This window comes from Oreochromis niloticus, linkage group LG9 (genome assembly GCF_001858045.2).
Source record: "Oreochromis niloticus isolate F11D_XX linkage group LG9, O_niloticus_UMD_NMBU, whole genome shotgun sequence".
NCBI lineage: Eukaryota > Metazoa > Chordata > Actinopteri > Cichliformes > Cichlidae > Oreochromis > Oreochromis niloticus.
In genome coordinates this window covers 25,380,054-25,398,337 of record NC_031974.2, presented here as the reverse complement: position 1 = coordinate 25,398,337, position 18,284 = coordinate 25,380,054, and the positions used below count along the sequence as shown (strand labels likewise).

Genomic DNA, 18,284 nt, shown 5'->3' with positions numbered 1-18,284 from the left:
GGCTCTTCTATGTTGTGCCATACGCTTGTGAAGTCTCTCCAGTGTAGAGGTCTGGGTACTCTTCACTGCACTGTACAGCAAACACCACATTGTTAAGTCTGTGTTTTGGAGTTTTGTCTTTCGGGTGAACCAGTTTTTGTCTGAGCGTGTTGCTGGGTCTGAAATGCACCGGGATGTCATGCTTGGAGAAAACTCTCCTGAGTTTTTCTGATACACCGGCTACAGTTTCACACCTTGGCTCAGGCGATTAAAGGATCATCAGGGGGTCCTTTTATCCCTCTGTGGGGGGATACTCCCACTAGGTTTAAATCCGGGACTCTCCACCATTTGACCTTAGAACTGAAGAAGCTTCTCGGATGAGAGGTGAAACGTCTTCAAGCAACTTAAAGAAGTCCAGACGCTTTTCTTTGCAAGCTCCTTTGACTACGATGACCTGGATGACTGAGAACCTTCACAGACACCTGTTTGTAGGTCAGTCCCGTCATCTCTTCCAACTATTTAATCTCTGTTGGCTCATGGTAATGTTTCAAATGAAACTGATGGACAAGAATATTTAACTGTCTCTCTGTGAACACCACCTGGGCCGTTCCTTTAGGTTTCTCTGAAGCAGTGCTGGGATCGTGCAGAGTGGCAGTGATGTTGCCATCCTGGCTTCTTGGGACAGCAAAAACCTGTTTCTGCTCTGAGACAGAGCTGGAAACAGCCTCAGAAGTATCACCGGTTTTGTTGCTCACTCTCCACCCGTAAGGCGAGTTCTTCCAAGGGTCGACTCCCTTCAAGGGAGACAGGGACATTTCTCCCATTGAAACTAGACCAACAAGCCAAACAGTTAATTGTGTCATTTTTCCAAAGTCACACATCAGAGTAAAAAAAATGAAGATGAGTGTATGAAAGATTGTTTTGAAAGCTCAGAAAGTCATCCATTTCTGTGTTTGATTCTGTTTTTTATTCTAGGATTGATTCCATAGAGATTGTGCACAGTGTGATGTAAAAAAGTAGAAGCTAAAAGTAAAAATAGTAATATAAAAATAGTATTTTATATTCAATTCTGGATTTAACAGGAATCCTTTTGAGAAAAGTCAATATAAGAGAAAAATGCTCTGTCTTTCTGTTTCCTGCCAGTTTGTCTCTGAAGAACTTTTATGGTGTGTATGGATACATGCTCCTCTAAGATCCATAAAATGACATGTGGTGTGCCTCAAGGGTCGGTTTTAGGCCCTGTACTTTTTAATTTGTATATGCTCCCTCTTGGCGGCGTCATCAGGAGGCATGGAGTGAACTTCCACAGTTACGCTGATGATACTCAGCTGTATAGCTCCGTGTCTCCTGATGACACCAGACCAATGGATGCCCTTTTTAACTGTATTCTAGATATAAAATCTTGGATGGCAGAAAACTTTTTACAGCTTAACCAGGACAAAACTGAGGTTTTAATCATCGGTCCTGAGGCTCAGAGAGAGAAACTCTTGTCTAAATTACAGGCATTTTCACTATGCCCTTCACTACAAGTGAAAAACCTGGGTGTTATTCTTGACTTTGAGCTTGGTTTTATCCCACATATTAAACACGTAACCAAAATTGGATTTTATCATCTAAAAAATATAGCCAGAGTCCGCCCTATTCTCTGTCGGGCCAACACGGAGATGCTGATGCATGCTTTTATTACCAGTCGCATTGATTACTATAATGCCCTGCTCTCTGGTCTCCCCAAAAAGAATATTTCACCTTTGCAACTTTTGCAAAACTCTGCAGCTCGTGTGCTGACGAAGACCAGAGGGCGGGCCCACATTACACCGGTTTTACAATCGCTGCATTGGCTCCCCGTGTGTTTCAGGATCGATTTTAAAGTTCTTTTATTGGTTTTTAAATGTCTTAATGGTCTTGGGCCTTCTTATCTTTCAGATCTGCTTTTACCATATGAACCCTCGCGGACCCTGAGGTCCTCTGGTACTGGCCTTTTGATTGTCCCTAAAGTCAGGACACATACTCACGGAGAGGCAGCTGTTCAGTGGTATGGTCCTCGACTGTGGAACGTGTGTATCCATGACCGTTTCTGTTAATAAGAGTGTGGGGAATGAGTGGGAGGGTGGGGGTGGGGTGGGCTGCTTTTAACCATGTAAAGCACTTTGTGCTACAGTTTTTTTTTTGTATGAAAAGTGCTTTATAAATAAAGATTGATTGATTGATTGATTGATTGATTGAAGCTAAATGCTTTCCATGGAGTTTTTAGGACATCCTGATAGTAACAAATTACAGTAATGAACAGGGAGGCGGCAAAGTCTTAAACAACAAATGGGCTCATCTGGGATTTGAACTTAAGAAACTCAAACTGAGGATCATCCCCAAAAACCAACAAGTCACAGGAAACAGCCACATTCTCCTTTTTAAAATCTCACATTTCAGTGGCACAGTTTCCAACAATGTTACTCTTATTTATGTTTCTGCGTCACAAAATAAACTTTTAACATATTTTCAAGCGAGAAAGTAGCCGTATAAACTTCAAATATCTATTTGGTTTATCAAGACATCACATATTTGCAAAAGTGCTGTGACGTTTTTGGAGACGTCTGTTACCCAGTCATTAATGTGATGTCCTCGCGCCGATCCACATCACGTGGGTCTATACTTTCAGTTCTTTTGTTCATATTTAATAAAACAAAAATGCAGACATAAGTGTAAACATTAGTTTTGACTGCTAGTGAAAAGTGTTTTCTTTACAAATAACTCTCTCACTGAAATAAGAGAGTTATTTGTTACGACCCGGCTCAAGGCCGCAACCAAAAAAAAAAGATGAATACCAGGTTGTGGGTGAGAAGAGGCTTTATCTTAAACTGGACAACCAGGTTGGCTAAAAATTGGCTGGTGCCACTAAAGCAAACACAACAAAAGAGATGGACAAAATGGTGAACGGAGAACTAAACTATACTGGGAAACTAAACTACTGACCCTGAACAGAAACACAAACCTGAACACAAATAACCGCGAGCAGAAAACAGATGACGGTTGGGCAGCAGGGAAAACACACAGATGATAATAATAATCAATCCCTCAACAGGTTTGTGCTCTCTGCTCATATTGCCTTCATATTAAATCGTTTTGTGCTTTTTAAAGAACTTATTTTTACATTGCACTTAACAACAAACAAATACCCCCTAACAACAAAAGTAACTTCAACGGCCAAATTTCATTATATTTCTTCAGGTCTATATACGGGCCGCAAGTTAGGAGTCAGGTAAGCAAAGAGAGTCCCAGGTATTTATACACCAGTGGGATGTGTCCCTTAAAGGAACCCAGGAACTCATCTTTCCAAGTTCCGTAGACTAACAGGCCCTGGATGACTGAGAACAGACAAAACTTAAATCTTTTAGGCACTGCTGGGAGTTGAACCCAGGATCTCCTGTTTTCTAGTTTAACACTTACTAGACAGGCACTTTAACCAACTAAGCCACAGTGCCACATACATGCCACACAGATGAGTGACTGATGAACACTGAGAAAACCTCCAAACATCAAACCAATTTGAGCTTAAACAGAAACACATGAAAGGTAATCTTGTTTCTTTATTTAATCACCAGAGGTTGTCGCATCAAAAGAGACAACGTCTGTCAAAGTCAGGGGTTAAAAGTTTTGCTAGCTCTCCACGACACTCTAAACTTCAGGCTGCTCATCTACAGTCAGCCTCCTCCATTGCGTCTTGATGCCCACTCACACTAGTCAGCTTCTACGACAGGTGGGTGGGGTAACTGCAGAGTTACTCTAGTTTTGCATTTTCATTTTCTTCGTTTGTTTTTAATTTAGTTTAGTTTCACTTACGTTCTATTGTGAGTTCATGTATTTCAGTTTCGTTTAGAGAGCAAGAGAGTAATAATAACTAACTGAGGAAATAAAAGTAAAACCCTTCAAAGTGCTGCAGAAAAAGAAAATATTTCACTCTAGTCAGTCACCTTAAATGATAAAAACTGGACTTCACCACAGGCTCTAACTTGGCTGCCCAATTTAAAATCACTGTCCAACTTAAAACCAAGGTCAGTAATACCAGGTTTAACATAAACATCCAGGGGTCTCAAATCAACAGAGGAGGACTCACAAGGACCACTAGTTCCAAACGCCAACACCTCTGTTTTCTTATCATTAGAATTTAAGAAGTTTAAAGCCAACCAAGCTTTAATGTCATTTAGACATGTCAAGAGAGGTTTTATGGAGATGCCATCCTTCTGCTTTAGCTGCAAATAAATTTGACAGTCATCAGTGGAACAATGAAAAGAGATCCCATGCCTTTTAAGGATGAAACCCTAAGGCAATATATACAGTAAAAAGAGCCCTAAACTTGACCCCTCTGGGACGCCACATGACAGAGAAGCAGGAACCGAGAAGCTGACAGAGAAAGTTCTGTTTGCCAAATAAGACTAAACCAATTAAGTGCAGTGCCACCAATACCCATAAGATCATTTAATCAAGATATTAGAATTTTGTCGTCTACTGTGTCAAAGGGTGCAGTCAGATCAAGCAAGATCAGAACAACGTGGTTACCAGAATAAAGACCTTTAAGAATGCAGATTCTGTGCTATAAAGGGTTTTAAATCCCGATTGAAAAACCTCAAGGATGCCATTACATCTATAAAATATTTCAGTTGACACAAAACAATTTTCTCTAACACTTGGAAAGAAAATGCAGCTTGGAAATCAGTCTATAATTAGCTAAAACTGTGTGATCAAGGCCAGGTTTCCTAAGCAGTGGCTGCACTACTGCATGTTTGAAAATTGCAGGAACCACACCAGAGGACAGACTGCTGTTAATAATGTCAAGGACAGACTGCCCTATACTAGGAAAGATTTCTTTTAACAATCGTGGAGGGAAAGGATCCTGGGGGGAACCTGCGGGGTTAATATGACACCCCGCATCCTCTGAAATGGAGAGAATCACAAGCTCAAACTGAGTAAAATCAGCAGTGCAAGGCACAGAGACAGAGGGGTCAGAGTCAGGAGCTGTGATAAGAGCCCTGGTGGTGCCGACCTTTTCAATAAAAGGCGATCATCATGTCTGGCGATTATACCTCAGCAGAGACTTTGTTTGGTGAATGACACAGGTCAGAAATAATAGAAACAGAAACAAACTTGGGAGTGACAGATGAGCAACCACACACACCGGCGCCATCTTGTTACCAGTCAGGTGTGAAGAACAGTTAGACCAAAGGTTCATTCAAGACTTTTTATGTGAAGGGAGGATTTTAAACTGGATTCTGGTTTTATCAGAAAATCAGTTCCACTCGATCTGTTTCAGGATGGCTGAGTGGTCTAAGGTGCTGTGTTCAGGTTGCAGTCTCCTCTAGAGGTGTAGGTTTGAACCCCATTTTGAGCAGTTTCTGCTTGGTATGAGGAATCAAATGCACAGTCTACTGCTTGCTGAATTTCATCACTTGCACACCTGGTGTTTGTCAAACACTTAATTCAGGCTTTTTTCACTTAATACAAGATATTTTAGCTTGAAATAAGTGAACAAATCTGCCAATGGAACAAGTGAAAATAGTCTACTTTTTTTCTAGTTTTAAGCTGCTTGTGTCTCGTTTTAAGTGTAATGAGATCATTTTGACTAGAAATAAAAGAAATATACTTGGTAAGATTTAGAGTTTTTGCAGTGTGTGCTCCCAAAGCTGCCTCTTTTGCCTCTTATCTTATCTGCAAAGGCATTCCCTAATGTGACTGGATCTTTCCCTCGGGTATGTGCTGCACATTTAAAACGGCAATTCTACTGGGCAATAATACTGCTTATTGCATATTGGCTATCAGTGTATATTGTCACATTTTGTTTCTCTGCAGCTTTACATGCAAAAGGGCAAAAAGGTTGACGGATTTAGAGTTGTGCACCGCTTTATGGTTATGTGTGGTTGTGAGAGGAGCAGTGACATTAAAGACAAGTGTCTTGCAGGTGATAGAAATGTCATCTTAGTCTGCAGCAGTAAAACATCTACCTCGTGTGGAACTAACAGTGTCAAAGGGTGAAATAAAACTATTTCCCCTGGAACATTGTACAGCTTGAGCCGCTGCATACTGACCTCACACGCAGAGGCAAAGCAGAAGCAACTGGATCTAATCTTTTAGGATAGTAAGCTACTGGCTTCATTTTTGGGGAAAGTGCTGTTAGTCCCAGTCACTTGGCATTTGTGCTGTTCACAGAACCACAATTCCATCGCTGAACTTCCTCCTGCGCCGTCGGATGGAGCTTGGCACGCTCCCTTCAAGCTTCCATCTTGTGGACGATCTCCTCAGTCACTCCTTCGCATGGCACCTCACGACACCTGCAAGTTAGTAATTGACACTCCTCTTTTGCTACGGCTCTCGCCATGTGTCAACTGCACACAATGAGACATGCACAAGAATGTTGCACATTCTTCTCCAGGGTTTCCCTCTTGGAGCAGCTCCACTCCGAACCTGTAACCCTGTGTATAAACATTAGTGAGCTGTTAAATGTTAAGCTTGTTTAACTCCCAGCTCCACCCGGAGCCTGTATCCTAGAAGACAAAGTTAAAACAAACTTCACATTTCCAAACAACTGTAGGTCATAAGAGTAATAAAGTATTCAGCATCACAAAGACAACTAGAAAGTGCATTTTCTGAAGAAACTGCAGTGTGAATGCTTGAATCTGAATGTATGCACTGAAATGAATTAATTGCTGAATTTAAGCTAAAAATGTTGAATGAGCTGGAAAATACAGAATTTTTAACCTGAAAACAAAAGTGCAGAACTTTTGAAAGCTTATGTTCACACAGAAGAAGTTGGAAAATGGCTGAAAATGTATAAAATGTAAATTAGAAAAAGATGAGTAATGACAAAAGAAAATTTAGAGTCAGAAAACCTCTGAATATTAAACGTTCATATTCTTCTAATCACTTAAAGAGTGGAATTATGTATTATAAATCTCCAATTAAAAAAAACCCCAACTTAATAAAAATAAATGTAAAAACAAATTTGTTGAAATGAACTTAAAAGATGAACAAACATTCTGGAGAAAATACAAACTTTAATATACAGCATAATGTTTTTCAGACATATTGTGTATATTATGTTTAATAGTATTATATACATCAATTTGTTTTGTATGTCATAAAAATAACATAAAAATCTTTTTTTTTCTATTTTACAGCTCCTTTCTGAAAAGGACTAGTAGAATAAATAAAAATAACTAAATTAAATAACTAAATAAAAATAAGCAACATATGAAGTACATGAAAATTCAACTTTTAAAACCACAATCCTGAACCTTTAAATTGTGTTGGTTTCTTAGAACATGGCTGAACAGCTGTTTCTATCCGTCTACTTAATCTACTGCTCTGTCTACAGATCTTTTTATTACTCATTTTTTACGTTTTATTGTAAACAGTGTAAAGGAGAACTGTATAGAGATTTTTGAGTAAATTCAAATGAAAGCCTAAGGTGGTGACACAGTTTAAAGACAGACTTTAAAGAAAATTCTTATTTGAAACTGGTGATAAAATCCAGGTCAGATACAGTTACATACAAACATACAGTACACACTGCTGCTCAAAGGTTGGAGGTCAGTTAGAAAAGTCCCTGATTTTAATAAAAAATTGGCTTTAATGTAACATCACATGAAGGTTATCAGTAATGTTTTCACAGCTTTAATCAAATCATTCATCATCCATAAGTTGTGATGGAAAAATGTCTGCAAGCGTGCAGGAGCCCATTTTTAGAGACAATCACTCCTGTGTTATAATGTTAATTGAAGTTTATCAGGTCAGATGACCAATAGATGATAAGAAATATACTCTTACTGATTATTAGAGTTGAAAAGTACTTTGCTAAGCAAAATTAAATGAGGTTAGGCTGCAACTTGAAACGTTTACATAAAAGGCTCAGTTGGTGATGCATGAAAGAAAAATAATTTTCTTCTACAAATCTATTGGAGAATTCTGATTGTAAGAAATGAAAAATATTCAAAGAGTGAAACTGTTGGAAAAGTGAAGGTTTTGTGCAGCTGGGTGTTGCAGCCCCTTTAGAGGAAAATGTAAACTTGGTTTAATGAGGTTAAAAACAGAAACTGGGATGATCCAGACACATTTATTGTTTCTTTAATCCCCACAATAGTTTGAGTTTGTGCTCAAATGTCTTAAAAAGCTGTTTTGAGTGATAAGTTAGGCTTTTAATGTGTTAAACTTGCATTAGATAAGACAATGTACCACTGAACACAGGAGGGATTATTGCTGAAAATGGGTCTCTGAACACCTCTGTAGATATCTGAGAGGATCACACTCCTAGACCAGAGGAGAGACATATGAATGTAAACAGCACTACAGTCAGGTGCTTTATTCCCATCTTCTCTTTTCTGGAATACATTTGACAGAACTGAGTCCTTACTTCTTTAATTGAAGCAAAAATGGCAGCTTTAGTGCTTCTTTCCTGCTTTACTTGGTCAAAATCCAGAGACTGCACACCATTCCTGAGGTAGGGCTTCAGGTCCATTCCCTGATACTGATGTTCTCCAATGTACTGAAAAGTGCTTTCCAGCACTCGAGGCAGTATTCCTGGCTCTTTTGGAGTTCCTGCAGCACTTCAAAACATTACCATAAGAACACGACTTGAACTTCACAAGGATATTGTGCTTCTGTCCGTACCTTGGATTGTGAAGGTTTTCCCAGCATTGGTTACACCATAGCTGAATATCAGTGCATTCTTCCCATCCAAGAAATCACTCATTTGGCTTTTGACTGTGTTCTCAAACAGCTCAGCCTGTGTTGTGTCAGGCCCAAAAATCTAGAAGGCAACAGAAGATAAAAAGTTGATAATTATTGACATAAAAGGGGGGAGAAAATGGGTCATTTCAAATGTTACTGACCTGTGAAAAAGAAAATTTGTGGAGTGACATGCCAATTCCTTTCTCACTGCTCTTCATGGTGGCAGAACCTTTTGGTGCATTCAGTGTCACCGTCTGGCTGTTTTCAATCACAACACAAGCCTGAGAGATGGGAAAACAAAGTGTTTAACAGTCTTTGTAAATCAAACCATCTCATAACAGGTGAAAGTCAGAACTGGCATGGGCCAGTTGGTGCAAAAGTGGCAACTACGTCTTAAATCAGGTGCTCTTTCCATCCATCCATCCATCCATTCGCTTCCGCTTATCCTTTTCAGGGTCGCGGGGTGCGCTGGAGCCTATCCCAGCTGTCATAGGGCGAGAGGCGGGGTACACCCTGGACACGTCGCCAGTCTGTCACAGGGCCAACACACAGGGACAGACAACCATTCACACCTAGTGACAATTTCGATTATCCAATTAACCTATCCCCACAAGCTGCATGTCTTTGGACGGTGGGAGGAAGCCGGAGTACCCGGAGGGAACCCACGCAAACACGGGGAGAACATGCAAACTCCACACAGAAAGACCCCGGCCTGATGGTGGAATTGAACTCAGGACCTTCTTGCTGTGCGGCAACAGTGCTGACCACCGTGCCACCGTGCTGAGGTGCTCTTTCCATTAGTTTTATTTTGAATGCAAGACAACTGCTCTTAAATAGTATTAGGCTACAAGATCATCTAATCCGGGTAGGGAGACCTATTGTGTTTTAATACAAAATGTTCCAGTCTCTTATATTGATGGAAATGTGCAGATGAGCTACAACACTTGCAGAAGAAAGCAGAGAGGATACACACTGGTTTTTCCTTATTGGTCATCCCAGTATGTTCGAGTGTACCTGATCCTCATTGTTAGAGAGCTCCTCTTTAGAGAAAGGCCTCACTCTGAGATAAACGCTCATTGTCTGCTGTTCAGCTGCACCGGGCACATCAGTCTAACAACAGAAAAAGACCAATCAAAGCAGAGGAGCTGAGTTTAAACTGTTTTTTCCAGTCCCTCCATTCAGTTACTGGGACAGACTCCTCAAGTAAGCGAAGAATTGGCAGCAATGGTAATGCAATAAAAACACAAACAAACAAAAATAAACATTACCTGTTGCAGGGTCGTGTTGCCAGGAGGAAGACAAGTAAAGTCCATGTCAACAGACTGCATACAAACACTGTTTTCCTGAGTCATTTCACTAACTTAAAAACAACAACAACTACAAAAAGAAGTAATAGTTATTTGTTAAATTCATACATGAGATTGAGTGTAAGATATCAGCACTAAAGCTGATTTAACAGCCACTGACTATTGTAGGCTTGAAATAACTCTTTGCACCTTAACAAGAGCCAGTAGACCTGCTGGTTTTCCTCCACTGAGAATCAAGGGAAAGCTTCTAATCACCACTAATTGGAAGCAGATGTGAGTTCAAGCAAGTCATCAATATGTCCAACCAGCTTGGAGTGCCCTGTGTTCCAGATTCTCATTTGATGAATGTGTCACTGTACAAAAAGGAGACATATTGAAAAAATTAACAAGCAAACAAGCAAGTAAGACAAAATGGAACCGTTTTAATCTTTGAGGATTCTTCCAAACATAGATTTCCTCATTTGTTTGATTTGATTATGATGTTGGAGAGCGCAGTCTAACCCACCAGTGTTCACTGTGGTTTAGATCTGCAGCTGGTTTCACAAGCGCAGTCTGTAGGATTAAACAAGTCTTATTTTTGCTCAGGTTTACGCAAAAAAAACTTAAAAATTAAGCCACCTTCACTTTGGAGTTTAGTTGTCTGGGACAAAACGAAATTACAAACAGAGATTAAGAATAACCCAAATACTATAGCATAATTAGGGTTTGGTGGGAGATACGTAAGCGGTTGGATAGAGAAGACGGCACATTATTTTTAACCCCTTTATTGAGAAACACAGACTTTGTTGCAGGAATGTCTTGCAGTCTGTTTCATATGTGGCGTAACAACAGGTTACAAATGATCGGCGACCTGTATCAAAACATCACATTGATGAACTTTCAACAATTGAAGTCATATTTTAATTTTTCTTGAGAACATTTTTTTTTAGCTTTCTCCAGGTTCATAACTGTGTTCATTCTAAAATGTCACAATTTTTAGAAACAGCTATATATGATGACCTGGAGACATTTCTTATGAAGGAAACATACAGAACTCATTTTACTTCTGCTTTTTATTCATCACTCTATGCTCACAGTAGCAGTACATTGAGTGTGTCTGTGAAGGTTCTCAGTCATCCAGGTCATCGTAGTCAAAGGAGTTTGCAAAGAAAAGCGTCTGGACTTCTTTAAGTTGCTTGAAGACGTTTCACCTCTCATCCGAGAAGCTTCTTCAGTTCTAAGGTCAAATGGCCGAGAGTCCCAGATTTAAACCCTGTGGGAGTATCCCCCCAAGGAGGGACAAAGGACCCCCTGGTGATCCTCTAATCACATGCGCCAAGGTGTGAAAGCGGGTGTGGGACCTAATCAGCCAGGGTTTCGGGTGAGCTCATTGTGAAACCTGGCCCCACCTTGTCATGTGAATTCCTGAGGTCAGATGGCCCAGGATGTGAGTGGGCATTAAGGCGTCTGGGGAGGGAACTCAAAACTGGATTATAGATGGCAGACAGTTGGTGTCGTAAACCACCGCCTCTGTTCAAAGATGGTCACTCACAGTGGACATTGATGGCCTCTTTCACTTCTCTTTCAAACCATCTGTCCTCTCTGTCCAAAATGTGAACATTGGCATCCTCGAAAGAGTGTCCTTTATCCTTTAGATGCAGATGGACTGCTGAGTCTTGTCCTGTGGAGGTGGCTTTTCTATGTTGTGCCATACGCTTGTGAAGTGGCTGTTTGGTCTCTCCAATGTAGAGGTCTGGGCATTCCTCGCTGCACTGTACAGCATACACCACGTTGTTAAGTCTGTGTTTTGGAGTTTTGTCTTTCGGGTGAACCAGTTTCTGTCTGAGTGTGTTGCTGGGTCTGAAGTACACTGGGATGTCGTGTTTGGAGAAAACTCTCCTGAGTTTCTCTGATACACCGGCTACATAGGGGATGACAACGTTGTTGCGTCTGTCTTTCTTATCCTCCCTCGCTGGTGTCTCATCTTCTTTTCTGTGCCTCTTTGCTGACTTTATGAACGCCCAGTTAGGATAACCACATGTTTTGAGTGCTTCCTTTACGTGTGTGTGTTCCTTCTTTTTTCCCTCCAAGCCGCTGCAGGTCCATATATCAAATGATCACTGTGGCATTACTGAGAGTTGAAAAACTGTCTAAAGTCTTTCATCTTTAATAAAATCATCAGTGTTCTGCTCTACCAGGTGTAACAATTGAGTTTAACATCCAGGCATCCATGAAAACGGAATTTATGACATTTAACGAAGTTAGAAGTTAGGTTGTTTCACAGATTTAGCATCTTATCTGATCATTTGAGGAAGAAAGAAAACACAAGTGTCCCCTGTCTGTTTATAGTAAAACCAGAAACGATAAATTAACAGTTCACTTTAATCATGCATTAACAATTCGTTGGCCGCTTAGGACAACATTTAAAAAACAAAAAGCCCATAGCTCAGAGTATAAATCCCTTTGAGGCAATAATAATTTTAGGTTACTTTACAAAAGTAAAAAGAAAAAAAATGGTACATTTTAAAATCCTTTGTTTATGGACAGAATTCTTCCTGTTGGACACGAGAAGCAGACTCCAAAAAAACTTTGAGACTCTGCAGAAGTCTGATTAGGCTGCTGTTCATGCAACTGGCTCACTGTGGTGTGATAATAGTGTGTTTCTCAAAGCATAGGGTGTAACAAAGAAATGGATGCCTCCTGATGGGAACAGTGAAGATGGTTTGGAAGTCCTAAAACCTCTTCCTTTGTAATGGGCAGCAGTTGGTGACTCCTCTTGTTACAGGCCAGTTATACCACAGACAATCCAGTTAAAATTCTCACAAAATTTCTCACAATTGAGAAAGTTTCTTATTTCCTTCTGACTTTCCCATCTTACTCTTGTTTTTATTTTTTAAGTACATTTCCTGAAAAGTCCACCATTTCTATGGTCAGAGATGTGAGCCTGATCTCACAGGTTAGGGTTCGGTAAATGAACAGTCATACCATTTATTTTTTTCATTCACAACATACTAGATATTATTCTTTGGTTCATAAGGTGGACCAGCTCTACCAAGTTATCTATCACTGTACTATGCAATTAACAGCATTAACCCTTCAATGCCTGTAACAAAAAACTGAACGTCCTTCACATGATCCAAAGTGGGGCCTTCAAACAGTCCAGCACCTGGAACTGTTTGTGTACTTAATAATATATTGCTGAGCTTCTCTAAGTTACAGTAGCTTGTGTTAGGATGTGTACACAAAGACATAAATGTTCAATGATAAAAACACACAGTAGAATACAATTGTAAGAAGTCATCAGTTGATGCAGTTTAAGGACACTTGTTCTTCTGTGCAGTCTCACCTGGAGCTCACGTTTCTAGTTCATGACCAAAGATTCTTCAATTAATAGTTTAAAGATGTCCATCAATGCACTGCTAACTGCTCTTCAACCTTATAAAAATCAACATGCATTTTGAATAAGAAACACTTTTACAAAACCAAAAGCTTCACTGTGCTTAGTGATTTATATGGCTAAAAAAACAGGTTCAGTTTGTAACTGAGAGAGCGGCTCGGTGGCGCTGAATTATATTTCCAATAGAAACACAATTTCATATATTGTAGTAACAACAGACTGCCACTAGATGGCAGCCTAGGCCTACTTTACCATGCTGTTCCAGTAAAAAAGTGACAGAGCCTAGAAAGAGTGACAGTGACACTTTTTATGAACTCTCGTTTCCACTATACTCATTATATACTATATTCATTCACATACATTATTCTCTTGCATACATATATTATTTGTGAGATTAAATGCGTACTGAATGCATATAAATGAGAGCAAAATGTAGGAATGCATAAATGAAAATGCATGTATGTTAGAGTGAAAATTTGTAAATATGTACATTAAAATACATGTATAAGAGAGCACAATATTGCAATGTGTGTGTTAAATATGTGTAAACATGAGAATAAAAATATCTAAATATAAAAATTTAAATAAAACTATATGAGAGTGAAAGTATATGTATGTGAAAGAAAAATATATGTATGTGAGGGTGAAAGAATGAATTTTGGCTTGTACGGCCCCTCATAACCGACTGTCTGTTACAGATAGATAAAAAACAAAGCTCTGACGTGACCTCGGGTCAGCCAGCCTGACGGTCAGAGAAACAGAAACGTGCTGGATTGTGGATCTCTGAGCTGCACATCAAAGATGCACCTATGCACAGATCAAATCTCAAAAGTGCAATGGACCTCATATACATGTTGATGCAAAGCACCGCCAGAGCAAACCTTTCCACTTCATTTGCAGAGGTGTTTTTATTTTGGATTGTGTATTTATTGTTTGCAGTGTTGCAGTTTGCAGTTTGCAGCTCTTTGCACATATTAATAAAAGGTTCAACTAACTGGTCAAATAAAGTCTGTGCGGTTTAGTTGTTGCACTCATATTAAACCAAATGATGGTGTGGCGGCCTGTTCTAGTGTGAACTAAGAGAGGGTTTGAATGTAAGAGAGAGAGAGAGGGGGGGGAGGAGACCTAAAATGTAACCCCCTGCAGCTCGACTGAGGAGGTGAGTTACATTAGTGCTTCCTCTTTAATAGAAAGCGGTTTGAGTGAATTAGAAGTCTGTTGGTTTTTTTTTTGGGGGGGGGGAGATATCTACTCATTAGTCATGCTAGGCATCCATCTGAACTCTATCAAAATAAAGGTGTATTTTAACTCATTTCAATTTTTTCTAATATCAGGGATATAGGACTATACAAAGTAGCTGGTGACATCTAAAACAACAGCACACTTAATGTGTCTTTCTTCACCTCATCACTTTTTTCTGTGTGTGTTTGTTTTTCCACTGATGCCTTTCAAACAAAACTAGCCATGATATTTTCCCCCTCTGACAATTAATATCAGTTAACCCCGCCCCCTTTCAGATTTGTTCACCAAAAGGAGAAAAAAAACGTCATTAACGCTGTTTATTACTTGTCAGACCGGTTTCATTTTCATACTTTGTAAATATCTATGTTGTATGGAGCTTGAACTAAAATGTAAATATGTTTACTGTATTTGTAATAATTATAATCCATTCGCTGTACAGCATAGATGTGTCATGCAGATATCCTAATTGTGTGTATGGTAATCTTGCACCATTGAACTGTTAATGAATGAGACAACAATAAAAGTGCAAAACGTGCATTAGCAGATGAAGTGCTGCCTGCTTATTTCCTGCTTTATGTGAGCTTCTGCTGTAGTTTATTATGTGCTTTTAATCCCAAGAAACCACCCTTACTGTGGCGCATGATAACATCTTCTGATGTTTGGTGTCATCTTCCTGTGATCTCCTGTGAACAGGTGGATTCATTCACTTCAAGTTTATGTATGTAGCACCAAATCACAGCAGTCGCTGAGCACTGTAAAGACTCTAGAATAATTATGGAGGAACAACATTTAAAGGACTGACACAGACAAAGAATTAATCAATGAAGCAATGTCATTTTTAAATGTTTATTCATAAACAGGATAAAACTATTCAAGTATTAAGTGACAAATAAAACAGCAACCTCTGATCTGCTAATTGGGAAACAGAGGATGTCAGTGTATTTTTTAGTGCTAGTTGTCCAAATTGAGTGAGATGACTTTACATTTGAATAGATTTGATTACAAGTTATATTTGGCTTTAATTGAATGCAGTTCAATTTGATTTAAATCAAGCCAATTCACAACAACATTTTTCTCAATATACTAAAATTCCCTCCGAGACTAGATAAGATTATTCTAAAACTGGTAAAAATACAATTCTCTTCATGCACAGAAATCCCACCCAGTCCCACAACCCAGGATGAATATTCCTTGTGTGTTCTTGAGCTGGACAGAAATTCCTCTTGCTGAGCGGGCTACACGCCAGCCTCGTGCCAGGCAGACGAGGAGCCTCCTGTCCCAGTCTCGTCCGTCCACTGGGCCCATCACATCCCAGCCCAGTTTGCATTCTGCATTGGAGTCCGTCGCTCGATACCACCGCGGCTCCCCTCACGCCATCATCTGTAAGTTAAAACAAATAGGAGCCAGAACCATCATCCCGGAAGCTGCCCTGGCTTATAGCCATGGCGACCCTCTCCTAACACGGCTGCACCCAGTGAACAACAGTCAGCCACTACTCACAAATGCAGGCAGTGGTATACATCTGCCGTGATGTCAATCACACACGTTGTCTCCTACTGTCGCCGTTCCTGCTGTCGGGACTGGGTGACCACATCACGCTGACGGGTCTCCAGATGAGGCGTCACACCCCCACGATCACACAGCGGCTCCCTCTTTTCCACCTGGGCTTCATGCGTTCCTCTTCCAATCTAGGGCCTCTCTCCTTCCAGTGCTCAGCTTGCTTCCTTTTAATACGACCTTTAAACAACTCAAAGGACACCACTGGACACACACATGCCTCAGCAGGTGATCACTATCAGCTCATTTGTCCGATGCCCAGCCAATCCACAGTGGATTAAAACAATGTAAAAATAAAAGACTAAAAACATGTGATACAAACAGAGTAAAACTGTGCAAATAAAAACAACACTCACAAATAAACACTAAACTCAGAATAAAACAAAAAAAAATGGTGAATACACATTGCTAATGTGTGAAATTTAAATACATCACCAACTGAGCCTTTTATGTAAACGTTTCAAGTTGCAGCCTAACCTCATTTAATTTCGCTTAGCAAAGTACTTTTCAACTCTAATAATTAGTAAGAGTATATTTCTTATCATCTATTGGTCATCTGACCTGATAAACTTCAATTAACATTATAACACAGGAGTGATTGTCTCTAAAAATGGGCTCCTGCACGCTTGCAGACATTTTTCCATCACAACTTATGGATGATGAATGATTTGATTAAAGCTGTGAAAACATTACTGATAACCTTCATGTGATGTTACATTAAAGCCAATTTTTTATTAAAATCAGGGGCTTTTCTAACTGACCTCCAACCTTTGAGCAGCAGTGTGTACTGTATGTTTGTATGTAACTGTATCTGACCTGGATTTTATCACCAGTTTCAAATAAGAATTTTCTTTAAAGTCTGTCTTTAAATACAAATGAAGTTCAACTTCAGCAAGGCTGGTGGTAAACTGGCCCTAACAAGTCCACTTTATTGCGTGCTCATTGACTTTCTCCTATCAGAGCTGTTTAACAAGCCCACTTGATACATGCTGATTAATCTATCACGCGTATCAGTGGCTCATGGTTGCTTAAAGCCTATGTCTGAACTTGAGCACAGAGGCAGAGCATCGTTCAAATCTTGAATCCCATCATTCAAGGATGACAAACTCCACTTTCTCTGCATCAAGACAGCTCATAACTTTTTAACAGTCTCTCCTGGTGGTCTCATATCATCTGCTCTAATCAATAACCATACACTATCATTACAATGTAGAGCACAGCTCAAAGGTCTGAGGTGAATTAGAGATGTCTTGTTTTCTGAATAATAATAATAATAATAATAATAATAATAATAATAATACATTTTATTATTATTATTAGATTAGACTCAAATTTGGTTTCAGATTGAATCACAGCAATAAATCAAAAGCTTAAATAATCATATAAATGCTTAATATTAACACTGATCACAAATCATGAATGATTTTTAATAGAATATCTACAGAGGTGTTCAGAGACCCATTTTCAGCAATAATCCCTCCTGTGTTCAGTGGTACATTGTCTTATCTAATGCAAGTTTAACACATTAAAAGCCTAACTTATCACTCAAAACAGCTTTTTAAGACATTTGAGCACAAACTCAAACTATTGTGGGGATTAAAGAAACAATAAATGTGTCTGGATCATCCCAGTTTCTGTTTTTAACCTCATTAAACCAAGTTTACATTTTCCTCTAAAGGGGCTGCAACACCCAGCTGCACAAAACCTTCACTTTTCCAACAGTTTCACTCTTGAATATTTTTCATTTCTTACAATCAGAATTCTCCAATAGATTTGTAGAAGAAAATTATTTTTCTTTCATGCATCACCAACTGAACCTTTTATGTAAACGTTTCAAGTTGCAGCCTAACCTCATTTAATTTTGCTTAGCAAAGTACTTTTCAACTCTAATAATCAGTAAGAGTATATTTCTTATCATCTATTGGTCATCTGACCTGATAAACTTCAATTAACATTATAACACAGGAGTGATTGTCTCTAAAAATGGGCTCCTGCACGCTTGCAGACATTTTTCCATCACAACTTATGGATGATGAATGATTTGATTAAAGCTGTGAAAACATTACTGATAACCTTCATGTGATGTTACATTAAAGCCAATTTTTATTAAA

At 39.3% G+C, this 18,284-nt stretch overlaps 1 protein-coding gene and 1 non-coding gene across 3 annotated transcripts; both read right to left on the bottom strand.

Moving 5' to 3' along the window:
- Positions 1–3,366: 3,366 nt before the first annotated feature.
- trnat-agu (transfer RNA threonine (anticodon AGU)) lies at positions 3,367–3,455 on the bottom strand. The gene is given in 2 exon segments: positions 3,367–3,402; positions 3,418–3,455. It is a non-coding gene; the product is annotated as a tRNA-Thr (tRNA).
- Positions 3,456–8,132: 4,677 nt separating this feature from the next.
- On the bottom strand, positions 8,133–10,259 carry LOC109203516 (kinesin-like protein KIF20A). 2 transcript variants are annotated; one of them, XM_019362905.2, is made up of 6 exons: positions 9,960–10,255; positions 9,706–9,801; positions 8,853–8,972; positions 8,632–8,770; positions 8,375–8,559; positions 8,133–8,271 (listed from the first exon to the last, which is right to left on the bottom strand). In XM_019362905.2, the coding sequence occupies exons 1-6, from the start codon at positions 10,041–10,043 to the stop codon at positions 8,215–8,217; spliced, it is 681 nt and encodes a 226-aa protein (XP_019218450.1). In that variant the 5' UTR covers positions 10,044–10,255; the 3' UTR covers positions 8,133–8,214. The 2 variants fall into 2 exon arrangements, with proteins under 2 accessions (XP_019218450.1, XP_025766151.1); XM_025910366.1 differs by lacking the exon at positions 8,133–8,271 and having other exon boundaries at positions 8,309–8,567; positions 9,960–10,259.
- Between the last annotated feature and the right edge of the window lie 8,025 nt (positions 10,260–18,284).